The following is a 27,991-nucleotide window of genomic DNA, read 5'->3' as shown; positions in this document are numbered from 1 at the left end:
ATATAACCTCCAAAGCCACAGCATTGTCACAGTTGGCAATGCAGAGCTACTCCCTATCCGTAACATAACCACAGTGACGTGAGTGAGAGCAGATGGGTTTCCAATGGAAATAAACCCACGGAGTGGAGGGAACCAACAAATATCTTGACGAAAATGGCAACTGTGAAATTATGATCCTTATATTAGCTGGTATACATGAATAGAGAGGTACATTTTACAGCATAAAGGATGGAATCTTGAAGAAAATAGCCTCTCTTCCTGTTGAACATTTACACATTTTGCTTTAACCAGAGTGAAATATATTTAGGGTGAAAATTAGACATGCTAGTTTACTTCCTCCCTAGGATCACATCGTAAATTTTCCCTGTCCTTTGGACTTGGACATCCTTAAATCCTGCTGATTCCAGAAGGCTGATGTACTCGGAGGCCATTCGTTCTTTCCCTTCGGTCTGTACCAACATATTCAGAGAGTACAGTTGGGCAGTGACAGGGCCACTCCGGTCCTCATATAGCAATGCTTCAATCAGCAATACTCCACTGCCTAATTCAGAGAGATATAAATCGCAAAAATTAATGCATCCTTTTGAAAAGAGATCCTTTTCTCCAGTGCAATTGGTAAAGAGCCCTCTTGCACCTACCAATATTCTCCTGCCTGGACTTTCAGCTTGAGCATTCGCTACAGGAATGGGAACTTGTGTATCTTTTCTCTTATTCATTCCTTCACAGCACGTGGGCATTGCTGGCTGGCCCAGCATTTCTAGTTGCCCTTGAGAAGGTGCTGGTGAGCTACCTCCTTGAACTGCCGCAGTCCACGTACTGTATTTTGCGAAGCTGGGAATTCCAGGATTTTGACCCAGTGACTCTGAAGCAACAGCGATATATTTCCAAGTCAGGATGGTGAGCGGCTTGGAGGGGAACTTGAGGGGGCGGTGTTCCCATGTGTCTAGTTGCTGCCCTTGTCTTTATAGACAGTGGAGTTCATACATTCGGAAGGTGCTGTTTAGGGAGCATTGGTGAGTTACTACAGTGAATCTTGTAGATGGTATGCATGGCTGATACTATACATTGATAGTGGAAGGAGTGAATATTGAATATGTTAGATGGATTACTTTGCAGAATCATAGAATCACAGAATCCCTACAATGTGGAAGCAGGCCAGTCAGCCCATCGAGTCCACCCCAACCCTCCAAAGAGCATCTCACTCAGACCGACCCCTACCCTGTAACCCTGCATTTTCCATGGTCCATCCACCTAACCTGCAAATGTTTGGACAGCAGGAGGAGACCGCAGCACCTGGAGGAAACCCACACAGATACAGGGAGAATGTGCAAACTCCACACAGACAGTCACCCAATGGTGTGATCGTGTCTTGGATAGTATTGAATTTCTTGAGTGTTATTGGAGCTGCTCTCATCCAGGCAAATGGAGATTTTTCCATCAAACTCATTATCTGTGAACTGTAGATGGTGGACGGGCTTCGGGGAGTCAGGAATTGAGTTACCCACTGAGGTTCACCCAGCCTCTGACCTGCTCCTGTGATTATATGGTGAGTCCAGTTCAACTTCTGTTCAATGATCATGCCCAGGATGTTGATCGTGTGATAGTTTTCAGCAGTTCAAACACTTGCTCCCAAAAGTTCATCAAATGAGCACTGTTTGTTTTTGTATTGAGTTGAAAAATCAAAGTTAAAAATCACATAACACCAGGCTACAGTCCAACAGGTTTATTTGGAAATACAAACTTTGGGAAAACTGTTCCTTCATCAATAGCTATTGGCGCAGGATCATAGGACACAGAAGATCTTTTACTATAAATTCTGTGTCCTATGAACCTGCCCCACTAGCTACCTGACAAAAGAGCAGCGCTCCAAAAGTTTTTAGTTCCAAATAAAACTGTTGGACCAAAACCTGGTGTTGTGTGATTTTTAACTTTGTCCACCCCAGTCCAACACCGGCACCTCCACATCTTGAAAAATCGAATATACTCAAGTGCCCTTTAATATTCTGCATTGTTCGGAGTAGACCTACCTGGTTTACAAGCTTTGTTAACCCTGCTGAGAAGCTTCAGGCATTTGTCCTCAGTCCAGTCATGAATTATTCTAGCAAGAATGTAGAGGTCAGCATCAGGTATAGGATCTTTGAAGAAGTCTCCTGTATTTAAAAAGGTTGTAATATTAGGACAACAGTATATTGCCATTGATGCCCTTTAGAAAAAAATAAATACAGCTATTACAATGATCTGTCTTCCTTTCTTTAATTCACTGATGCTTACCCATTTCCAATCGTCCTTGATAAATTGATAACAAGTCATTATCTTGATTATAACTGATTTGATTTAACTTAATTGTCACATGTACCGAGATACAGTGAAAAGTAGTCTTTTCATAGAATCCCTACAATGTGGAAGCAGGCTATTCGGCTCAACAAATCCACACTGACTCTCTGAAAAATAACCCACCCAGTTCCATTCCCCTGCATTTACCCGTGACTAGTGCACTTAACCTACACATGCCGGAACACTATGGGCAATTTAGCATGGCCAATTCACACTAACCTGCACATCTTTGGGCTGTGGAAGGAAACCAGAGCACACAGATATGGTGAGAATTTGCAAACTCCACCACAGACAGTTGCCTGAGGCTGGAATCGAACCCAGATCCCTGACACTGTGAGGCAGCAGTGCTAACCACTGAGTCACCTTGCTACCACTTTGCGTGCTAACCAGTAAAATTATACCTTACATAAATACATCAGGGCAATAGAACAGAATGAAGAATACAGTGTTATTGTTACATAGTGGGTGCAGAGAAATATTAAATTTAATATGAGAGGTCTGTTCAAAAGTCTGACAACAGCAGGGAAGAGGCTGTTCTTGAATCAGTTGATACGTGTTTTCAAACTTTTGCCTGATGGAAGAGGATGGAAGAGAGCATAACCGGGGTGGGAGGGGTCTTTGATGGTGTTGGCTGCTTCCCAGAGGCAGTGGGAAGTATAGACGGAGTCAAGACTGGTTTTCGTGATGGACTGGCTGCGTTCACAATTCTGTAATTTCTTGCGATCTCGAGTAGAGCAGTTGCCATACCAAAAGCTGTGATGTGTCTGGATAGGATACTTTCAGTGGTGCATCTATAAAAATTGTTAAGAGTCATTGTGGACCTGTCGAATTTCCTTAGTCTCCTGAGGAAGTAAAGGCAATGGTGTGCTTTCTTGACTGTAGCATTGATATGGATGGACCATGATGGATTGTTGGTGATATTTACTTCTAAGAACTTGAAGCTCTTGATCACCTTTGAGTGGTTTGTTCGACCATTTCAGAGGTCGACTATATTGGAACGGTGCCATTTGTTTTCTCAGTAACTGAATTGAAACTCCTGAGCTGCTATAATGTGGCTTTGAACTCTTGTTTTTGGTCCATTAGTCAAGTCCAGATACACAATCATATGCTGCTGTAACACATGGAATTCTCAAGTTAGACTCTATTATGTCACCATGCTCTTACCAGATCATAAGGGTGCTCTCTCATTAGCCTGGTGATGATTTAGCCTGAGGGCCACCATACCTCAGATGAGGGGAGAGATTGAGAAGAAACTACTTTCCCCTAATCATTTCCACTGGCAATTCTAGAGGATGTTTCCTGACAAAGATTTTTGCATTAAAAGGGAAACTAGCTTCCCAGAAGGAAAAGCCAGTAAAATTGGTGAAAGGGACATACGGTTCAACTTGTCTTTTATACTTCAAAATGAAGAGTCATGGAGTCATACAACACAAAAACACACCCTTCGGTTCAACCAGTCCGTGCTGACTATAATCCCAGACTAAACTAGTCCCACCCAGCTGCACTTAGTTCAGATCACTCCAAACATTTCTTATTCACGTACTTATCTAAATGCTTTTTAAACATTCTAACTGTACCCATATCCCCCACTTTGTAATATTCTAGAAGCTGTTCAGTAGTCAATGGATTTGTGGCCTATGAAATGTTGTAAGTCTCTTGGAGTCATACAGCACGGTGGGCGGCACGGTGGCACAGTGGTTAGCACTGCTGTCTCACAGCGCCTGAGACCCGGGTTCAATTCCTGACTCAGGCGACTGACTGTGTGGAGTTTGCATGTTCTCCCCGTGTCTGCGTGGGTTTCCTCCGGGTGCTCTGGTTTCCTCCCACAGTCCAAAGATGTGCGGGTCAGGTGAATTGGCCATGCTAAATTGCCCGTAGTGTCAGGTAAGGGGTAAATGTAGGGGTATGGGTGGGTTGCGCTTCGGCGGGTCGGTGTGGACTTGTTGGGCCGAAGGGCCTGTTTCCACACTGTAAGTAATCTAATCTAATCTAATCTAAATAGACCCTTCAACCCAACCAGTCCATGCTGATCATAATCCCAAAAGTAAACTAGTCCCTCCTACCTTCTGGCCCATATCCCTTCAAACCTTTCCTATTCATTCATTTATCCAAATGCCTTTTAAACATTGTAATGATATCCACATCCATCACTTCCTCAGAAAGTTCATTCCACACGCGAACAATCCTCTGTGTAAAATATTAGCTTTTCACATCTTTTATAAATCTTTCTCCTCTCAGTTTAAAAATGTATCCCTTTGTCTTGAAATCCCCCACCTGTGGGAAAGACACCTCACATTTCTGTTATCTATACCCCTCATGATTTTATAAACCTCTATTAGGTCAACCCTCAAGCCCCTACGCCCCAATGAAAAAAGTATGATCAGTACATTCATTTCTGAAATTTTCTGGACGTTTTTAAAAACTGGATTTTTCCCTCTAGATATTTCTTTTAGAGAAGTTTGTAAAGGTCAATAAATTTGTATCTTGCCACTGATGCCCATATCCAGAGATTGAGTTTGGTTTGTAAATCTGAATGAAGTGAGGGAGAAAATAATGTTTAAGCACTTGGAACATCCAAGCTGACATTGATCTGAGAACTGTCCTGAGAAATGCTACGTTGTGATATCCAGATACATGCAGGAACCAAGTTTCTGGGGACAGAATGGGGGAGTGGGGTGGGGAGGGGGGGGGGGGGGGGGATCTCATGGCTTGAAACTGGAGAGTTAGTGCAGGAAGGTCTAAATGTTCTAAATTCAGGGAGTCCTGCAGCTCCAGGCAGGTGAAAGTGTCATTTACTCAAGAGATTGAACTACAATGGAAGAGGTTGTGAACCAGATGGGACAGTAGGTGAGTAAAGTAGCTGGTCAATACTAACTGCCAAAGTGCCTAGTTTCTGCCAGGATGGTTAGGTCCAAAACCAATGTCACATTTGTACAAAATATTACCATTACTACACATATTCCATATTTTACTGAATTAAAAGTAGCATACTAGGAGATCAGAAAATATAGAGAAAGGCAATTTGTTCATAACCTCCCACCGATCGATACAAATTGATGAACTTGCAGGCCACTGAATGATTAAGACAAAGACCCAGTAGTAACATGACTTGATGTTTATGCTGCAGGTACTTGTTAAAATGTAGACTTCATAACAAGGGATGGGTGCAGGGAATGGATCAATGTTTGTGACTGTACCAAGGGAGAGACAGCGCCATTGTGATAATGTCAGTAGGTTAATAATAAACCAGTGTCAGGAGACATCCGTTCAATTCTCATCACAGCAACCGTGGAAATAAACTAACAAGTTTGTGGTAAACACTCGTCTCAGTCATGGTAACCATGACAACTACCTTCGATTGTTATAAAAACCCATCTTGTTCATTCAAGCCTTTTTAGGGAAGGAAATCTGCCAATTCTTGATTAATTGACACCAAAGACACACCAATGTGGTTGCCTATTAACTGCCATCTGCAATTTCAGCTCAAAATGATCAAGGATGAATTCACAGCCCATGAAAATTAAAAAGACATTTCCAGATGGAGTCCATTATTTAATCACAGTTGAAGAACTGAAATTGTGACAATGCTGTGGCTTTATCAGATTTTTTTTGTGCTGGTTCCTTTTAGAGAGGCAGATTGGAGGACAGATGCCGAGCAGTCTATGAGAAGAAATACAACTTTTGAGGCCTTGGGGTCTTTTTAATAGTTGGAACAATAGAAGAGCAATTGGGTGTGATCAAGCTTTCACAGTTCCAGGATTTTTAGTCAGCTTTCAGCAGTTGTTGCTGAGGGTTCAGAAGTGTTGAAAGGCAGGGTATCTCTCCCAGCTGCTACACTCACTCTCAGAATTATCTTTTGGGTTTTCTTTCCTCCTGGATAGGAAAATCATTTTTCTAAATTTGCCTTTTTGCCAAGGCTGTGTTTATGGAATGTTACTAGGTTGGACCAGTTAATTAGTAATGGGTATTGTTCTATTAGCCTGTTAAGTTTTTCACTAAAATTAAGTTTTTTAAGTTCTTCATTCTCTTGTTGAATTTTAACAATAGTGCTCGAATTAAATTGTGTTTTGCTTAAACATCGAGTAGTTTGACCAATCAAATTGCATTTGGAACACAGCACTTCATATTTCCTTTGAAATAAGAAAATGTTAGTGTCTAGGTGACCTTCGTAATATATTTTGAGGTGATCCAGTCTGGTCCATAACAAAATACAATGTGGAAGTGCACAGATCTTTCAAAATGTTGGAGACTTGGATTTTTATCTTCTAATTTTTGGATTTTTAATCTTCAAAAGCAGAAGGTGTTATAGTGCGCTGATAGAGATGAGGTTCTTTAGGTAGACAGGCAGGAGGCTGGAAAAACACAGCAAGCCAGGCAGCATCAGATGGTGGAGAAGTCAACATTTCAGGTGTAACCCTTCTTCAGGGCTGTGGGTAGGGGTAGGGGAGTTGCAGATAAAGTGGTGGGGAGGGTGGGAATGGTGGTGAGGGGGCAGGGTGGTGCATTAGGGATAGGTGAACATAATTAGAGGGTATGACCTGATTGGTCAATGGGAGGAATGAATCTGGCTAGTGGCTAGAAGGAATGGTTGATCAGAGGAATGGAAGGGAAGGGCTGGGAAGGGAGTCAGGGGACGGGAAGGGAGGTTATTTGAAATGTTGCATCCTCTGGGCTTTAGACTGCTCAGGAGGAAGATGAGGTATTGTTCCTCCAACTTGCAATTTGATTAGTTGTCGCAGTGGCGGAGGCCAGGGATGGTCATGTTAGAAAGGGAGTGGGAAGGCGAATTAAGATGGGCAGTGACTAGGAGGTCAGGTTGGCCCCTGTGGGCCCGGCTGAGATGCTCAGTGAAACATTCCATTAGTTTATGTTTAGTCTCCCTGATATAGGGAAGACCACATCGGGAGCACCGGATGGAGTAAACTAGGTTGGAGGAGAGGCAGGAGAACCTCTGTCTCACCTGGAAAGACAATGTGGGGCCTGGGTGGAGGTGATGGGGTGGTGTGCCATCAGGTTTTGCATCTTTTATGGTTGTGGGGAAAGTACCTGGGATTTTGAGGGGGTTGAGGGGGTAAACCAAAGATTTACGAAGGGAACAGTCCTTCGTAAGGCAAAGGAGGGTGGGGAGGGGAAGTTGTCCTTTGTGGAACAGGATTCACATTCTGTATGGAAATGCTGGAACGTAATCTCAAACTTCACCCTTACCGTCCCACCAGGATCCTCAATCCTTTTCCTATCAAAATGCCCAGTCAGGTATCTGTGTTCTTCATGAGACTGCTTGTAGTTCCCAGCAGCTGCCACTACTGAGTTCTGGCACTGCTGAGACTACTCAGTTGGTGGTCAATGAGGTTAGCAAGCAACTCCTGATTTCCCATTCCTGAGCTGCAGAAGTTCAACCATTACCTGCTTAAGGTTGCTTTCAAAATCGGCACGGGGTCTTTGTTAAAGGCTTTGAAGAGTAGGCAAGCCTTTTACATCCCTCCCAATTCCCTGAGATTCAGCCCAGGGTTCCCAAAGATCCCCCATTGGTGTGTTATCTCACCTTATGTCTGGGTCTGTTTTGGTTAAAATCTGTTAGCAACAGTGAGACAAAAGCTCCATTGTCACTACACCATGGACATCATGAAATGCATAAACAGTGTAATCTAAAAATTACCATCGAGCAATTGCTATGGTTGTATGTACCTTCATGAAATGCAATCCGCCTTTCATCTGGAGGCACAAAGTGTTTTCTTGTCATTTCGAGGACTTTGGGAAGGTCATAGATGGTTACCCTCGACTGTGGATATGTAGAGTTGCATTCCTTGGCTATTGCACCAGTACATCCTGCAAAACAGACCAAGAATAAAACCAACTAGGTAAAGGGCTTTTGCCTGAAACATCGATTTTACTGCTCCTTGGATGCTGCCTGAACTGCTGTGCTTTTCCAGCACCACTAATCCAGAAAAGAATAAAACCATCCAAACTTTACCCCTTCAAAATAAACATTGGTGTCGTTTTATAGGTTTCTTTTAATCACTACATTTGGACCCTGGGTGTAGCAATTATATAAATAAAGTTATATCAAGGTCATGAATGACAGATTTATCACTACATTGTTAAGCAGAATTGGAGGAAATCTCCCTCCACTGGCTGGAGTTATACATAGCACAAAGGAAGAAGGTTGCATTTGCTGGAGGTCAGGCATCTCAGCCACAGGACGTCCTGGCAGGAGTTCCTCAGGGTAATGTTCAAAGCCCAATCATCTTCAGTTGCTTCTCTCCTTCTCTCCATCATAAAGTCACTTGTGGAAATGCTAGTTGATGATTGCACAATGCTCAACACTATTTGTGATTCCTTAGCTACTAGGGCAGCCCACGTGCTCAAATGTAGCACAAACTGGACAATGTCCAGGCCCAAACGGATAAGCGACAAGTGACATTTGTGCCACACAAATGCCAGGCAATGACCACCTCCAACAAGAGATAATCCAACCACCGCCCTTGTCATTCAATGGCATTACCATCACTGAATCCCCCACAATCAACATCCTTGGTGGCACCATCGACCAGAAACTGAAAAGAACCAGCTAGTTAGATACTGTGGCTACAGAGCTTAGACAGGGGAGTAGCTAGTTCTGGCACAAGTCTTCAGTACTCTAACCAGAACAGGACTGGGGCCCATAGCCTTTACAGCATCCAGTGCCTATAAGCTGTTTTTCAATATCACACGGAGTGAATCAAATTGGCTGCAAACTGGTTTCTGTGATACTGGAGATTTCAGTAGGAGGCAGAGATGGATCATCCACTCAGCACTTCTGGCTGAAAGTAGATGCAAATGCTTTAGCCTTGAATAAGAAAACTCTAACTCTGTTTTCTCTCCACAGGTGCTGACAGATATGCTAAGTTCCTCCAGCAATTTCTGATTTTCCTGTTATTCATTTTATTTAACCACAGCTTTATCTTTTGCACTGATGTGCTGGGCTCCCGCGCTCCTCCCCCCCGCAACCCCACCCCGCCTCAGTCAGCACAGGAAACATGAATCATTGAAGCTTCCTCTTCCTCTAATGAATCATCAATTGGTCACCATTCACGACTGGACATCGTAGAACTGTGGAGCCTAGATCCAATCCATTGATTGTGGGATCACTTAGTTCAATACATCGCATGTTGTTTTTACTGTTTTAGCATGCTCTAATCCTGAGTTTTAAGTATGCTTGGTGCTCATTCTGACATGACCTGTTGAGGTAACTGTTGGGTTGTGGGGCAATTGAAATTTATGTTAGACATGTTTCCAGAATTGGGGGGAGTGAAGTGATTTAGAAACCATCACAGAGGTAGGGAGGGATGAGGACGGAACTGGAGTGGGTGCGTATGTACGCCAGTGAGCCCTTTGTAAAATTCTCTGTGAAATGTATAACATTCATCTAATATTTTAAAGCATGTTAATATTAACATATTAAGTGAGAAGATGATGAGAGGAAACCAAAACAATCTCAATAGCAGGTCATAGACTGGGCTAACTAAGAATCAAATCTCCATGATGAGTGGGCTTGGGGACAGTAAAAAAGAGAAAGAAACTAACTAAACATAAAAATATCAAACGTTGTAAAGTTCTTGAAAGAGAGCATTTTGAAAAAGATACTTACCGCCAAGATCAATGATGTTAGTAAAAATCGAAAGATCAAAGGCCATGACCACAGCTTTTCCACAAATATTCCATATTGAATTCATCAGCTGCATGAACTTTAGCATTTCCTCCTCGGATCTATGGCATCACAATGTTAGTGTGTTGACACAACTCTGCACCATCAGTGTAAACATGTATGACTCAACTATGGAGTATTCTTCCTCTCTGTTATTTTAACAGAGACTAGAAAAGCAATTTATGATTGAAATAGAGAGAAATTTCAGAGTGCTTTCATGTAGAGGGATCTGAATGTTTACAAAAACAAAGAAAAACAGGTCCTTCGGCACTCCAAGCCTGTGCTGAAATATTTCATGCATGAATCGCAGAAAACTAGTATGCAGATACAGCTGGCCGTAAGGAAGGTGAAATAAGTCCACAGAGGCCGGTATCCCATCACCAAGTCACCTTGACACTGATTCAGCTTCCTCGCAGTGAACAGAACCTCTGTTTGTTTCTATCACTCCTGTTTCTATCTGTCAGCCAGGGCTCCCTGATTGGACCATTGGAACTCATATTCAACAAGGTCCACTTGGCTGACCTCATTACAATCACTACAGAAGGCAACTGGAATTTTGCCATTTATTGCTAAAAGAATAGAACATAAAAGTAGGGAAGTATTGCTATAACTGTCCAAGGTATTAGTTTGATCACACATGGGGTATTGTGTAGAATTTTAATCCCCTTACATCAGAGGGATGTAGTTGCAATGAAGCCAGTTCAGAGAAGGTTCACGAGATCGATTCCAGGAGATGAGAATCTTGTCTTTCTAAGAAAACTTGAGCAGTTTCGGCTTATATTCTTTGGAGTTTAGAAAAATGAAAGGAGATCTAATGGTGTTCAAAAGATGCTAAAGAGGATTGACAAAGTAGATGTAGAGAGGATGTTTCCTCTTGTGGATTAATGTAGAATGAGATGTCATACTTTTAGACGAAGGAGTGGCAGAATAAAACAGATGAGTAGGAACTGTGGAATCGATGACCCCAAAGTATGTTGTATGGTGAGGCATTAAGCAAATTTAAGGAGGAGATGGACAGGCTTTTTTATTCATTACAGGCTGAAGGATTGTGGGGCACAGGCAGCAAAGTGGAGTTGAGGCTGAGATGAGATCAGTCCATGATCATATTAAATATGAGCAGACTCAAGGGGCTAAATTGTCTACCCCGGTTCCTAGTTTTGATGTTCTGAAAAAATGCATTGGCAATTATAGATTAGGATAGAGCTTCATTAATAGTTGACTTGAGAATTAACAGCAACTTTCTTTAAGCTTTTGAAGTGCTAAAGTGAGGGCAATATTGTGGGCTTCAGAAGAGTCATAGGTGACAATATGATCACAGCTTATCATCCAACTCAGGCCCCTGCTTTTGCCCCATTCCCTTACAAAACTCTGAAGGATTTGACAAGAATCAGATCTGAAACACCCATTACAGTGTCAGGATAAGATGTCTATTACTTAGGACTATCATGGGGACAGATTTATTCACTCATGTTTGAAATCCCCAGGGGTTTATACATGCCCCATCATTGATTACCTTCAGTGGTGGGATAGATGGCAGTTTGATTGCTTGGAGAACCAGGAATATGTGGAGCAGGCAGGAAAGTAGATTTGAAACTATGGATTAGCTATGACTATATTGTATGGAGAACTATGTAATCTACACCTGTTTCTGTTTTTTATGCTTTTTCTTATGTTGATCCACTCAAGATTTAACAGATTTCAAGAAACTTAACATTTCGTGAGATCAGTTCTAAAGATTAAGGAAAATCCAAAGTGTTTTTACAAATATATTAAGGACAAAAGGGTAACTAGGGAAAGAATAGGGCCCCTCAAAGATCAGCAAAGTGGTCTTTATGTGGAGTAGCAGAAAATGGGGGAGATACTAAATGAATATTTTGCATCAGTATTTACTGTTGAAAAGATATGGAAGATATAGACTTAAGGGAAATAGATAGTAACATTTTGCAAAATGTCCAGATTACAGAGGAGGAAGTGCTGGATGTCTTGAAACGGTTAAAGGTGGATAAATCCCCAGGACCTGATCAGGTGTACCCAACAACTCTGTGGGAAGCTAGAGAAGTGATTGTTGGGCCTCTTGCTGAGATATTTCAGGACTGATTAGGGATTGTCTTTACCCAGAGAGTGGTGGGGGCATGGAATGCGCTGCCTGTGGGAGTGGCAGAGTCAGAATCATTGGTGACCTTTAAGCGGCAATTGGATAGGTACATGGATAAGTGCTTAAGTTAGAACAAATGTTCGGCACAACATCGTGGGCCGAATGGCCTGTTCTGTGCTGTATTGTTCTATGTTCTATGTTCTATTGTCAATATAGCTTTGTGTGTGGGAAATCATGTCTCACAAACTTGATTGAGTTTTTTGAAGAAGTAACAAAGTGGATTGATGAGGGCAGATGTGATCTATATGGACTTCAGTAAAGCGTTCGACAAGGTTCCTCATGGGAGACTGATTAGCAAGGTTAGATCTCATGGAATACGGGGAGAACTAGCCATTTGGATACAGAACTGGCTCAAAGGTAGAAGACAGAGGGTGATGATGGAGGGTTGTTTTTCAGACTGGAGGCCTGTGACCAGTGGAGTGCCACAAGGATCGGCGCTGGGTTCTCTACTTTTTGTCATTTACATAAATTATTTGGATGCGAGCATAAGAGGTACAGTTAGTAAGTTTGCAGATGACACCAAAATTAGAGATGTAGTGGACAGCGAAGAGGATTACCTCAGATTACAACAGGATCTTGACCAGATGGGCCAATGGACTGAGAAGTGGCAGATGGAGTTTAATTCAGATAAATGTGAAGTGGTGCATTTTGGGAAAGCAAATCTTAGCAGGACTTATACACTTAATGGTAAGATCCTAGGGAGTGATGCTGAACAAAGAGACTTTGGAGTGCAGGTTCATATCTCCTTGAAAGTGGAATCGCAGGTAGATAGGATAGTGAAGAAGGCGTTTGGTATGCTTTCCTTTATTGGTCAGAGTATTGAGTACAGGAGCTGGGAGGTCATGTTGCGGCTGTACAGGACATTGGTTAGGCCACTATTGGAATATTGCATGCAATTCTGGTCTCCTTCCTATCGGAAAGATGCTGTGAAACTTGAAAGGGTTCAGAAAAGATTTACAAGGATGTTGCCAGGGTTGGAGGATTTGAGCTATAGGAAGAGGCTGAACAGGCTGGGGCTGTTTTCCCTGAAGCGTCAGAGGTTGAGGGGTGGCCTTATAAAGGTTTACAAAATTATGAAGGGCATGGAAAAGATAAAAAGTCTTTTTCCTGGTGTGGGGGAGTCCAGAACAAGAGGGCATAGGTTTAGGGTGAGAAGGGAAGGATATAAAAGAGACCTAAGGGGCAATCTTTTCATGCAGAGGGTGGTATGTGTATGGAATGAGCTGCCGGAGGAAGTGGTGGAGGCTGACACAATTGCAACATTTAAGAGGCATTTGGATGGGTATATGAATAGAAAGGGTTTGGAGGGATATGGGCCGGGTGCTGGCAGATGGGACTAGCTTGGTTTGGGATATTTGGTCAGCATGGACAGGTTGGACCGAAGGGTCTGTTTCCATGCTGTACATCTCTATGACTCTATCTGATCTAAAATAGCATGCAATTAATTCATGGAAAACTCTAATTGCAGTGCATATCAAAGACATGTGCACAGTGCAGGAAAGAGACAGCAAAGTTATTTCTCATTCTGTTAACAGTTCAGCTTTTTTTCCTTTTGCACAGTTGAATTGTAGTTGTTAAGGAGTTTGAAGAGCAACACAGAACGTTTTAGGAACTTACCGATAGAGACTTTCAAATAGCTCCTGAGGAGAAATACCAAACGCTCTCTCATACTGATTCTTCCCTTCCCTGAAGTGAAATATTGAAAGAGAAATTATACTGCAGAAATATAGAATGTAAGATAACTCTTTAATAAGACAATAAAGTATTAGATTTGGTGAAGTCCAACAGTTTCTTTTGGGATGTACAACCATAGAGTCTTACTGCACAGAAGATGGCCATTTGGTCCATCATGCCTGGGGTAACTCAATGAAAGATCTATCCAATTGGTGCCATTCCCCTTCCCTATCATTTCCTAGCCCAGCAATTTTTCTTTTTGCTGTTCAACTCTGGATCCACCAATTTTTTGCCAACTGCCATCACATGTGCTGCCAGCATCCATTTAAACAGCTCGTACGTAGATCGTGACCATTGGTCGGGTGAGAAAAGAAGTGTGGCTTCATCTTCGTGAGGCATTGCCATTCTGTGCTGCCCTACATGTTACCAGCTGGTTCTGGGCGAGCATGGCTGAGCTTAATGGAGGTTGCATCCTTGGGCAGAATTCAGTGAGAGTGTGGCACACTGTACAAAAACAAAGGCCAAATACTGTGGACGCTGGGAATTTGAAGCAAAACCAGGGAAATGCTGGAAATGCTCAGCAGCTCACCTTCTGGGCCTCCATGAATCCAGGAATGAAGTGAAATGTCTGGAAAATCTTTGCGATGATTATCTTCAGACCTCCAGGATACATTTGGGAAGGCTCTCCTACCCCACCTCCTTTTAATATCTTTCATTGATCTGATAGAAATCACTGAAGGGTCCCTTCTCTTTTGGGCTGCATGTACAGTACAGATTGGGGAGGTCTTGTGACTAGTGCATCTTCTTCCATTCATTAAGAGATCCCTTACTATTGAGGCGGAGATCTCCACAGATGCTGCCAAACTTGCTGAGTATTTCTGTTTCTATTCTAACACTGCAATAAGCTTTGTTCCTAAGGCAGAAATGACTTTGATGCAATCTAAACCTTTCCTCTTTTGGGGTTACCATGTGTTTTATCATCTCTCTCACCAACTCCTTCTCTGAAAAAGTGAATGTGTCACCCCCAGCTACACCTCCACCATTTCCCAAACTGAGCCGATTACAAAGGGATGTGTGAGAACAACATGAACTGTTTCCCCTCTCTGTTGGCAAACACATTACTGGAGCGGTCAGTTACCTATCTGCCAGCCTAACTGTGATTAGCTACTGCAATGCTCAATGCAAAATCCACTAAAGTTTCAATGTGTCTTAAAATACAAACCTAAACTGTAATGGCAAAGGTACCTTTAATGAACACACAAAGCTAAAAACAAAGTCTCTCTCACCTGACAGCATCACTCAGGAAGGCAAAGCAATGGTAGATAGTCTGTGAATAGTAGGCCATTGAATAGTACAGTGTTCTGGGACTCGCCTTGGTCAGGTAGATTTGTGACAGATCTGTATTACTGTACAATACTGTGAATTGAAGAATAAATGATCATATTTATTCATAATCACTTTCCTGTGTGGTACTTGACTTACAAACACTCAAATTTCTTTTTTAGATAGATTTATTTACTTTAATTCTAGCAAATTACGTTCCAATTCTGTCCAAGATGAATATATTAACTATCATGCATTCTGTACTATTACGGGATCTTTAAGTGATACCCATTCTGGTATTAATCAATGCTCCCTTGGTGAGTAAACAAAACAAATACTATTGATATAATCTGTGATAAAGACAGATAGGGTACTCTCTAAACAGCAACAGGACAAGATACAGAAGGAGAAAGCAAGATCACCTGGGGCAGGGGAGAAATGGGCAATTGCTCACTTCTTACAGTTAGGAAACTTTTCATGAGGTTGGGTTCAAAGCATTATCACATTCTTCTTCCACTCAAACAACTGATTCTGTGAAAGACGGTGGCATCTCTGAGAGTGAGAATCAGTTAGACTTATGAAAAGAATTCTTGGTTGGAGTGGGCTTTTGTTGCCCTCGAATTGAGGAGCTAGGCTTTCCAGGAAGCATTAAGAAACAAATTACATTGAATTTAACCTTTAATTAATAACTGAGACCACAAGACCACAACATGTAGGAGTAGAATTAGGGCAAGTGTGGTACTGAAAAAGCACAGAAGGTCAGGCAGCATCCAAGGAGTGGGCAAATCAACGGAACGTTGATTTTCCTGCTCCTCGGATACTGCCTGATCTGTTGTGCTTTTCCAGCATTACACCCTCGACTCTGATTTTCAGTCCTCACTTTTGCCAGAGTTAGGCCATTCAGCCCACTGAGTCTACTCTACTATTCCACAGATCTGATAATCCTCAAATCTACTTTCCTGTTTTGCTCCTATAACTCAGTTCCCTTAATGATTAAAAGTAGGTCTCTCTCAACCTTGAATATACATAATGACCTGACCTCACCACCCTCTGCAGTGAGGAATTCCACAGATTCACCATCCTCTGAAAGTAAAAATTCCTTATTAAAACAGCACTGAAAACCCCACTATCAACATCCTGGGGGTTATCATTGACCAGAAACTCAGCTGGACTCACCACATGAACCCAGTAGCTACAGGAGCAGGTCAGAGGCACAAGTCAGTAGTGTAATGGAATGCTCCCCACTTGCCTGGATGACTGCAGCTCCAACAACAATCAAGGATCTTGACACCATCCAGACAAAAACAGCATGCTTGATTGTCACCACACATTCACAAGCATCCACTCCCTCCACCACTGATGCTCATTGGCAGTGCACTGCAGAAGTTCACCAAAGATTCTCAGACAGTACCTTCCAAACCCACGACCATTTCCATTTAGAAGGACAAGGTCAGCAGATGCATGGGAACACCACCACCTTCAAGTGCCCCTCCAAACCACTCACCATCCAAACTTGGAAATACATCGCTGTTCCTTCACTGTCACTGGGTCAAAATCCTGCAATACCCTCCCATTGGCATTGTGGGTTAAGGATGTGTACTACAGCGATTCAAGAAGGCAGCTCATTATCACCTTTCCAAGGGCAGCTAGGGACGGGCAATAAATACTGACTCAGCCAGGGACACTCACATGCCACAAAATGAATTAAAAGAAAAGCACTGACAGGAACATGTGACAAGAGGGTCATACCATGTACAGAATGCACAAGAGGAGCTCATTTTAAATTAAACATACTTGCACTGCTCTAAATACAAACAAGTGTCCTATAAATTGTTAATCCTGGGACTTTAGATGCACACTTACTCAAGTACACAAACAAGTAAACATACTCAAAATAAATCGGTCACTAAAAAGTATGCGATTACCTTCACCTTGGTGCCCTTTGACTTGCAGTAGCTGTAGTCCAACACAAGCAGTGAGGAGTCTGTCCATGCCATCAGCACTAGTGCCAAGCCTCTCTGCCACCGCTTTGGAAGAGAGTGCCTCTCCATTCTCCAGCAGATCAAATACTCCCAGCTCACAGGCAGTAAACATAGTCTACAAACAGAATTGGTTTGGAGGTGGGTGACAGCAGAGTGTCAGTTAGTTTCATCCCTAACCTCTTGTGCTCTGCATTTAATACTTTTCTTCCAAACTAGCAATAAAATGGAGGCTGTGTCTGCATGGTAGACTGGTTAGCAAGATTAGATCACATGGGATCTGGGGTAAACATCCAATTAGATACAAGTCATGATTTGGAGATGCCGGTGTTGGGGTGTACAAACTTAAAAATCACACAACACCAGGTTATAGTCCAACAGGTTTAATTGGAAGCACTAGCTTTTGGAGCGACGCTCCTTCATCAGGTGATTGTGAAGGGCTCGATCGTAACAGAATTTATTTACATCACACTGCAAATTTTTGCTATAAATTCTGTGTTACAATTGAGCCCTCCACAATCACCTGATGAAGGAGCATCGCTCCTAAAGCTAGTGCTTCCAATTAAACCTGTTGGACTATAATCCAGTGTTGTGTGATATTTAATTAGATACAAAATTGACTTGAACGTAGGAGATACAGGATAGCGGTGGAGGGTTTGTTTTGAACTGGAGACCTGTGACCAGTAGTGTGCTGCAGAGTTTGTTGCTGGGTCAACTGTTTTTTATCATTTATAAAAATGATTTGGTTGTGAATATAGGCGGTATGATTAATAATTTTGCTAATGACAGTAAAATTGGTGGTGTAATGGACAGTGAAGGAGGTAATTTCAGAGTACAACAAGGCATTGAATAGATGGACCAATGGACTGAGGTGTGGCAGGTGCAGTTTAATTTAGATAAATGCGAGGTGTTGCATTTTTATAAGGTAAACCAGAGCAGGACTAACACAGTTAATGGAAAGGCCTTGGGAAGTACTGCCGAATAAAGAGATCTTGGGGAGCATCGTTCTTTTGGTATTTCTGAATGGATGAACTACCTGAAAGTGGAGCTGTAGGTAGATAGGGTGATGAAGAAAGGGTTTGGCACACTTTCCTTCATTAATCAGTGTATTGAGTACAGGAGTTGGGACATCATGTTGTGGCTGTACAGGACATTAGAGAGGCTACTTTTAGAATACTGCATTCAGTTCTGGTCTCCCTGCGAGAGGAAAGATGTTGTTAAACTTGAAAGTGTTCAGAAAAGATTTACAAGAACGCAGCCAGGATTGGAGGATTTGAGCTATAGGGAGAGGTGGAATAGGCTGGGGCTGTTTTTCCTGGAGCGTCGCAGTCTGAGGGATGACCTTATATAGGTTTATAAAATCATGAGGGGCAAGGATAGGGTGAACAAGATCTTTCCTTGACGGTAGGGGAGTCTAAATCTGGAAGGCATATATTTGAAGTGAGAGGGGAAAGGTAGAAAAGGGAGGTAAGGGGCAACTTTTTCACACAGAGGGTGGTGTATGTATGGAATGAGCTGCCAAAGGAAGTGACAGAGGCTGGTACAATTACAGCGTTTAAAAGGCATCTGGATGGGGATATGAACAGGAAGGGTTTGGAGGGATATGGGCCAAATTTTGGCAAACAGCACTAGACGAGTTAAGGAAATCTGGTCAGTGCGAGCAAGTTGGATCAAAGGTTTTTGTTTCTGTGGTGTACATCTTTATGACTCTATAAGATAGAAAACATCTTTGCGTTATTTGAAAACGTGTGAGAGTTTTCCTTGGTACTCTTGCTTAGAATCTCCTGAAACCAGATTACCTGATTGTTACCAAATTGATACATGTAGGCAGTTTTTACTTTTTCTTTTCTCTTCTGTGACGTGAGTATTGCTGCCTGGGCCCGCATTTATTGTCCATTCCTAATTGTCCACCAGAAGGTGGTGGTGAGCTGCCTTCTTGAACCATTGCAGAGTCTGTGCTATAGATTGATCCACGATGCCATGAGGTGGGGAATTCCAGGCTTTTGACTCAGCAAAGCATAGGAATAGTCAAATGTTCCAGAGTGAGGACAGTGAGTAGCTTCGAGGGGAACTTGCAGGGGGAAACATGTGATTAATGCATGTTAGTTCATCAATCCAGACCTTGCCATTGTTACTGCCTGACTTTGTGTGTATTTTCAGCCTTTCCTGTTTGAATTTTAGATTTCCAGTATGCATTTTGCTTGAGCAACTGAGTTTTCCAGTGAAACTGCAATTTGACTCCATGCTGAAAACAAAAATGCTGGAGGTCAGGCAGCATCCATGGGGAGAGAGAGCAAGCTAATGTTTCAAGTCCAGATGACTCTTCATCAGAGCAGATGCAAAGTATGGAGAGGGCAGCAATCATACAATGGTAGGGAGTGACGGACTGCTGGTGGAGAAAGGGTGTTGATCATTCAGATTAAGTGACTCTGTACTGCTTTTCCAATTCTGTTATCTGTTTTGAATTAATTTTTCATAATCATTCGCTAACATATGCATTTTAATAAAAAATTTGATTTGCTATTCCTTATCAAGGCTGGAAAAGCATATCAATTTCTGATTAACTCAGACCTCTTCTGTCCATTGGTTCCAATGTTTCTCAGGGATCAGAACCAGACTCAGTGTATGGGTGTATTTCACACCATTTTTAAAAAAAATTTGCTTATAGGTAGGCGAGCATTTGTTGTCCAGAGCATAATTAAGAGTCAACTACATTGCTGCGAATCTGGAGTCACATATTGGCCCAACCACATAAGGTGGCACATTTCCTTTCCAAAAAGACATTGATGAAGCAGATGGGGTTTTGTGATAATGATTATTAATTATAGATTTTTAATTACATAATTGTGTTGTTCCGATCAAGTTTCACCATCTGCCAAGATGGGACTTGAACCCATGTTTCCAGAGGATCAGAGTAGCTGTCTGGTTTACTAGTCCAGTGACATTACCGCTACTTTCATCAGCGAAACAGCCCACTGGCCCAATTATCCGATGCCAGCATTTTGTGAAATACACAAATTTCTTCTTTGGCTACTCCATCTAACCTGACCTGCAAAACCTTCTATTCCTTTCCCCTTTATGTACTCATCGAACTGGCCCTTAAATCCATCCACGCTTGTTACCTTTAATTTCTGAGGTCACAAATTCTACTTTGTAACTACTCTTTGAGAAAGCGCATTCATGCTAAATTCTTACCAGCATTAATTCATGACTAACTTGTATTTATGAACAGTACATCCAAACTCTTCTTGAAAGCAGAAAATATTTTTGCTCCAGCCAACCTAGCAAACATATCATAAAAAGACTTATTTTAAGCTACCTGTCAGCTTGGTTTGACAGTTCAATGAGAACATTAGAACATAGAACATAGAACATGACAGCGCAGTACAGGCCCTTTGATCCTTGATGTTGCACCGACCTTGAAACCAATCTGAAGCCGAACTAACCTACACTATTCCATTCTTGTCCAGATGCCTATCCAATACCTGTATCATCGATAGTCACAGGTGAGGTGCCAGAAGACTGGAGATTGGCTAACGTGGTGCCACTGTTTAAAGAAAGGTGGTAAGGACAAGCCAGGGAACTATAGACCAGTGAGCCTGACCTCGGTGGTGGGCAAGTTGTGAGGGAATCCTGAGGGACAGGATGTACATGTATTTGGAAAGGCAAGGACTGATTCGGGATAGTCAACATGGCTTTGTTGCCTGGAAAATCATGTCTCACAAACTTGAATGAGTTTTTTGAAGAAGATTGATGAGGGCAGAGCAGTAGATCTGATCTATGTGGACTTCAGTAAGGCGTTCGACAAGGTTCCTCATGGGAGACTGGTTAGCAAGGTTAGATCTCACGGAATACAGGGAGAACTAGCCATTTGGATACAGAACTGGCTCAAAGGTAGAAGATGCAGGGTGATGGTGGAGGGTTGTTTTTCAGACTGGAGGCCTGTGAACAGTGGAGTGCTACACGGATCGGTGGTGGGTACACTACTTTTTATTATTTACATAAATGATCTGTATGCGAGCATAAGAGGTACAGTTAGTAAGTTTGCAGATTACACCAAAATTGGAGGTGTAGTGGACAGCAAAGGAGGTTACCTCAGATTACAACGGGATCTGGACCAGATGGGCCAATGGGCTGAGAAGTGGCAGATGGAGTTTAATTTAGATAAATGCGAGATGCTGCATTTTGGGAAAGCAAATCAGAGCAGGACTTATACACTTAATGGTAAGGTCCTAGGGAGTGTTGCTGAACAAAGAGACCTTGGAGTGCAGGTTCATAGCTCCTTGAAAGTGGAGTCGCAGGTAATAGTGAAGAAGGCATTTGGCATGCTTTCCTTTATTGGTCAGAGTATTGAGTACAGGAGTTGGGAGGTCATGTTGCGGCTGTACAGGACATTGGTTAGGCCACTGTTGCAATATTGTGTGCAATTCTGGTCTCCTTCCTATCGGAAATATGTTGTAAAACTTGAAAGGGTTCAGAAAAGATTTACAGGGATGTTGCCAGGGTTGGATGATTTGAGCTACAGAGAGAGACTGAACAGGCTGGGGCTGTTTTCCCTGGAACATCGGAGGCTGAGGAGTGACCTTAAAGAGGTTTACAAAATCATGAGGAGCAGGGATAGGATAAAGTCTTTTCCCTGGGGTTGGGGAGTCCAGAACTAGAGGGCATAGCTTTAGGGTGAAAGGGGAAAGATATAAAAGAGACTTAAGGGGCAACATTTTTGCACAGAGAGTGGTATAGAATGAGCTGCCAGAGGATGTGGTGGAGGCTGGTACAACTGTAACATTTAAGAGGCATTTGGATGGGTATATGAATAGGAAGGGTTTGGCAGGATATGGGCCAGGTGCTGGCATGTGGGACTGGATTGGGTTGGGATATCTGGTCGGCATGGACAGGTTGGACTGAAGGGTCTGTTTCCTTGTTGAATATCTCTATGACTCTATGGCCACTTAGATGCCCTTTAAGTTGGCAAGTCTACTACTGTTGCAGGTAGTGCATTCCATGCCCGCACTATTTTCTGAGTAAAGAATGTACCTCTGACAACTGCCCTATATCTATCACCCCTCAATTAAAAGCTATGTCCCCTCGTGCAAGCCATTGCAAAGTGAAGAAAAAGGCTCTCACTGTCCAACCTATACAACTCTCTGATTATCTTCTGCATTAGAATTAAGTCATCTCTCAACCTTCGCTCTAACGAAAACAGCCTCAAGTTCCTCAGCCTTTCCTCATAAGACCAGGCAACATCCTAGTAAACCTCCTCTGAACCCTTTCCAAAGCTTCCACATTCTTCCTATGAGGTGAACAGAACTGTGTACAATACACCAAGTGTGGCCGCACCCCAGATCACATCAATCATAGATTGCATGCGCTGTTAACCTTTCTTCGAAAAGGAAATATAGTAGTACTACTCATTTGCTATTTCTGCTCAGTTACACAGTTTTTTCCTAATTAATTTAGCTGTCACTTACATTTTCACATCCCCCTGTGTCTTTTCATCATTTGCACATCCGATCGATTGGCGTTGAGTTTTGGGGTTTGGTTCTTTGATGTAAAGGGTGCATTGGCTCTTTGGGGGCACCTAGATTAATATCCTATGTAACTGCTTTAGCAGATACCCAGCTCTTTTCACTCTTCAGCCAATTCTCAAGTTTTCCTGAATCCGCAAAGCTTTGAACTCAGTTAATAGCTCTGCATGCCAAACTTCACCAAATATTTTTCTGCAGTCAGACCTTAGCTGTCCCTCAGAAGGTCAGTCAAGCAGAATCCTCTCCCTTGCAAACTCAGGCTCTTGTTTCTCTTGGAGTCATCGGAAATAAGATTGCAGAGATAGCAAATCAAGAGATCTGGTTTTATATCATCCATTTTCAACAATTGCATAAAGTCAATATGACTCCAATGCAATCTGATCAATTGACAGGCAGTACTATAAATGCCTCGGGGAATGGATTATTTTCCCACCTCTGTGGGATCTTAACCTACCTTAGAAATAAGAAATCCATCCATATAACTTAACAGTTTCTGAGGATATTCAAGTTCCTGTTTGGATAGCTCCATTATAAAATTTGCACCAGCAACTCAATATTTCAGCATTGGATGTTCTCCATTAAATTAGCAGCTCATCGACGTAACTTTTAGAAACTTTAATCTCACAGGAACAACAAAATGATTCTGTTTGCTTCACTGGCTGCTGAGGGACTAATCCCAGATGTCTTTCTAATCAGTTAAGGAGATTATATCTACACGTGGTCTCTTTTGACATTAACACTTTGATAATTAGGCTCCTTATCCTAGCAGGTCGACAAGAGAAAACGAAATGAACTTGTATTTATGGTAGAGCTTCACAAGCCCCTCATGGTCTGGATCAGATTACGGAATCTTAGGGTACCGGACACCAAGAATGTTTGCAGCCTCCATGTATTGAAACATAATCACATCATTGCCCCACACTCTTAGATGGGAGTCAGTGACAGTGTCACTAGATTAGCAATCTATAGGAACAAGCTAATTCTCTCGGGACATGGGTTCAAATCCTGCCACAGCAGCTGGTGGAATTTGAATTTAGTTAATAAATTTAACCAATTAATCAAAATCTAATTGTGACTGAAAGCTAGTTTCATTTGAAGAGGGGTAGGCCATTCAGCATGTTGAGCCTACTCCACTATTCAGTATGATCACAACTGATCAAATACTTCAATGTCTATCATCCATCCATCCCCGTAACCCTATGTGTCATTGGCAATCAGAAATCTCTATCTTAAAAACTTATTCAAAGACTGAGTTTCCACACTCCTGTGTGATAGCGAATTTCAAAGATTATCAACCCGCTGAGTAGCAAGAATTATCCTAATCTCAGATCTAAGTATATTTTCCCTTATTTTCAAATTGCATCCCTTGGTTCTATACTCTCCAACCATGATAAAAAATCTTACCTGTATATATCCTTCTAGTTTCAAACAAGATTAACATTCATTGTTTGAAACTCTTAAAAAAAACTTCAGTGTTCCCAATCTCTCTCCATAGGACAGTGCTGGGATCTTGGGAACAAGTCCGCACTCCCTCTATGACAATATCTTTCCTGAGATAAAAAAAAACCAAATCAGCTAACAGTCCACTTGGTGCGGTCTAACCAAGCTCCTATACAAGTGCAGCAAGACTTCGTGACTCCTGAACTCAAAACCTCTTGCAATGCAAGTTAACATTCCATTAGCCTTCCTAATAGCTCCCTGAACTAGCAGGTTAGCCCTCAGGTGAATTATTGAAAAAGACACCTAGATTCTTTGTAGATCTATACTTTCCAACCTCTTACCACTTAAGAAATACACTGCATGTTACTCCAACATTTGTTTCGTATTATTTTCTATCTGCCATGTTCTTGCTCATTCACGAAGCCCAGCCACATCCTCCTGAAGTCATTTTACATCTTCCTCATAGCACACATTTCCACTTTGTATCAACTGCAAATTTGGAAATACTAGATTTGGCCCCTGCAAGTGCTACCATGCACAACTGAACGACTTTCCCACGCCAAAATCACCATGGCTTTTTTTTTTGCATTTTTCTCTCCCTTTTAAGTACTAACCACTACCAGTAATCACCCAAGCAGTCAATTAAACATTTACAAACAACATCCATTATGAGCAATGCAAACCAGAAAAGTGAGGGGGAAGTAGGGAAAGGGGCTAAATCAAATTTGGAGGCTGAAATAAAGCATTGTATCTCCCGTGGTACTCACCTTTAAATCATTGATATATGTTGTGAACAACTAGGACCCAAGTATTGATTCTTGGGGTACCCCAACCCCCCCTCCCCTCCAATCACATGGGCTCATGTGGTGTCATAGTAGCATCCCCAGCTCTGAGCCTCATCTGAGCCATGAGGCCCATGCACCAGTCACATCTGCCACAGGGTTGTGTAACATCTCCAAACAGATTGATTAGAAAACATCTACTCAATTAGTCACAGCCTGCCAATGTGAGAATGACCCATTTGTTCCTACTATCTATGTTCTGCCTATTATTAACCAAAATCAAGTAAACTGCAGAAATGATCCAATGTTAGGTGGCACTACATGTGAACTGGCTCTAGCCTGAAAATCTATCCGTAGATGATGAGATCTGACTATCATTAAACTGACTTTATTCAACTTCTTCCAGTTTGTGGGAACGAATCCATAACAATATGTGAAGATAAGTTAGCTACACACTATGATTCTTACCCGACTGCTACTCCCATTACAGAAGTTAAAAGCTTTTAAGAGAAATACACACAGACAAATGAAATATTGGCCTCTATTTGAAAGGGAATGGAATATAAAATTAGGGAAGTTTTGCTAAAAGAATGGTTCAACAACTGTGCATTTAAATTCTCTGAGCCCGAAGTGGATCAAGTTCAAAGAGAACCAAATCAGAAACCCAAGAGAAAACTTTAATTAGCTTATTCTGTTACAGATGCAGTGAAGTGAGAAATTAATTTTAATAAGCACATTTTTGCTTTATGTAGTTTGAGTTCATGTTAATTAATTAATTGAGTGCAGTTCTTTCTCCTTATTCCATTCCAAGGCCCTATATTCTTATTATTACAGAATCTACCTGTTAAGTTGTCTCAGGAGGAAGACACTGTAATATCATTGGCCTAGTAATACAAAGATCCAGGGGAATGCTCCAGGAGAAATGGGTTCAAAACCCAACTATCAAGCTGGTGGATTCAATCAAAATCTGGAACTGAAAGCTTCTATTAGTACTGACAATCAGGACAACTATCATGGAATAACTTGATGAACTGATGTCCTTTAGGACAGGTAATCTGCCTTACCTGGGTAGACCTATATGTAAGCTGCAAATGTGTTGCTGGTCAAAGCACAGCAGGCCAGGCAGCATCTCAGGAATAGAGAATTCGACGTTTCGAGCGAGGGCTTATGCTCGAAACGTCGAATTCTCTATTCCTGAGATGCTGCCTGGCCTGCTGTGCTTTGACCAGCAACACATTTGCAGCTGTGATCTCCAGCATCTGCAGACCTCATTTTTTACTCGAAGACCTATATGTAACTCAAGATTTACAATAATGTTGGTTGACTCTTAGCTGAGGATTCTCTTAGCTTCCCCATTTCCCCTCCTCTCACCTTATCCCAGATCCAACCCTCTAATGCAGCACCGACTTCTTGAACTGTCTTACCTCTCCATTTTCCTTCCCACCTATCTGCTCCACCCTCCTCTCCGACCTATCACTTTCATCTCCCCCACCTTCATCTACCTATTGCATTCTCAGCTACTCTCCCCCCCCTCTCCCCCCCCACCCCACCCCACCCATTTATCTCTCAGCCACCCTGGGCCACCTCCTCATTCCTGAAGACTTCTCCTGTCCTCAGATGCTGCCTGACTGGCTGTGATTTTCCAGCAGCACATGCTTTGACCCTGACTCTGAGCTGTCATAGTCATACAGCGCAGAAACAGACCCTTCCTTCCAACCATAACCCTAAAACTAAACTAGTCCCATCTGCCTGCATTTGGCCTATAACTTTCCAAACAGTTCTTATTCATGTATTTATCCAAATATCTGTTAAACATGGTAACTGTGCCCACATCCACTGGTTTACTCCACACATGGACCACCCTGTGTAAACACTGCCCCTCACATCCTTTCTAAATCTTTCTCCTAGCACCTTGAAAATAGCTTTTCACTGGGGTGGGCAATTTCAAGATATCTACCATTCTTCTTATCTATACCTCTCCTGATTTTATTAACCTCTGTAAGTTGACCTCTCAACAAATTATGCTCCAGTTAAAAAAAAGTTTCAAGTTTATCTAGCCTGCCCTTGTTATTCAAATCCTCCATTCCCAGTAACATCCTGGTAAATCTTTTCTGAAGGAGAAAGTGAGGACTGCAGATGCTGGAGATCAGAGCTGAAAATGTGTTGTTGGAAAAACGCAGCAGGTCAGGCAGCATCCAAAAAGCAGGAGAATCGACGTTTCGGGCATAAGCCAAAGGGCTCATGCCTGAAACGTCGATTCTCCTGCTCTTTGGATACTGCCTGACCTGCTGCCCTTTTCCATCAAATCTTTTCTGAATCCTTTCCAGCTTAATAATATCCTTCCCATAGCAGTGTGACCAGAACTGGACATAGAAGAGGCCTTACCAACATTGTGTACAACCTTGACATGACATCCAAACTCCTATACTCACAGGACTGAGCTATGAAAGCAAGCATGCTAAACACTTTCTTATCCAGCCTGTCTACATGTGAAGCAGACTTCAAAGAATTAAGAACTATGAACTTGAGCCCTTAGGTCTCTGTTTTATAACACCATCCAAATCCCTATCATTACCTACACAAATCCTGCCCTTGGCTGTTTTACCAAAATACAATACCTCACATTTATCCAAATTAAACTTCATTTGCCAGTCCTCAGCCCACTGACCCAAGTGATCAAGTTCGCTTTGTAATCTCAGATAACCTTCTTCACTGTCTACTACATCACCAATTTTGGGGTCATCTGTAAACTTACCAACCATGCCTACAATATTCTTATCTAAATTTGCATAAACAACAAACAAAAATGGACTCAGCACCAATCCCTATGGAACACCACTGGGGACAGGCCTCCAGTCTGAAAAACAACCCTCCACCTTTGTCTCCTGCCAATAAGTACACAATTGGCAAACTCACTGTGAAACCCAAGATCTAACTTTATTAGTTAGTCTACCGGAACCTTGCCAAAGGATTTACTAAAATCCAGGCAAACAATGTTTACTGCTCTGCCTTCAATTTTCTTGGTTATTTCCTCAAAAAAAGCTCAATTAAGTTTTTGAGACACAATTTTTCTCGTACAAAGCAATACCGACTAT

At 42.1% G+C, this 27,991-nt stretch overlaps 1 protein-coding gene across 1 annotated transcript; it reads right to left on the bottom strand.

Moving 5' to 3' along the window:
• Nucleotides 1-329: 329 nt before the first annotated feature.
• On the bottom strand, nt 330-23,203 carry asmt (acetylserotonin O-methyltransferase). The gene is made up of 8 exons (XM_060826867.1): nt 23,129-23,203; nt 17,096-17,267; nt 15,134-15,263; nt 13,791-13,859; nt 9,962-10,080; nt 8,020-8,160; nt 2,028-2,150; nt 330-541 (listed from the first exon to the last, which is right to left on the bottom strand). Exons 1-8 carry the CDS (start codon nt 23,201-23,203, stop codon nt 330-332), a joined length of 1,041 nt encoding a protein of 346 aa, XP_060682850.1.
• Nucleotides 23,204-27,991: the final 4,788 nt, after the last annotated feature.

The sequence above is a fragment of the Hemiscyllium ocellatum genome, chromosome 6, assembly GCF_020745735.1.
Source record: "Hemiscyllium ocellatum isolate sHemOce1 chromosome 6, sHemOce1.pat.X.cur, whole genome shotgun sequence".
NCBI classification, from domain to species: domain Eukaryota; kingdom Metazoa; phylum Chordata; class Chondrichthyes; order Orectolobiformes; family Hemiscylliidae; genus Hemiscyllium; species Hemiscyllium ocellatum.
Note: the sequence above shows the minus strand (reverse complement) of the source record. Positions and strands in the feature narration are given on the sequence as shown.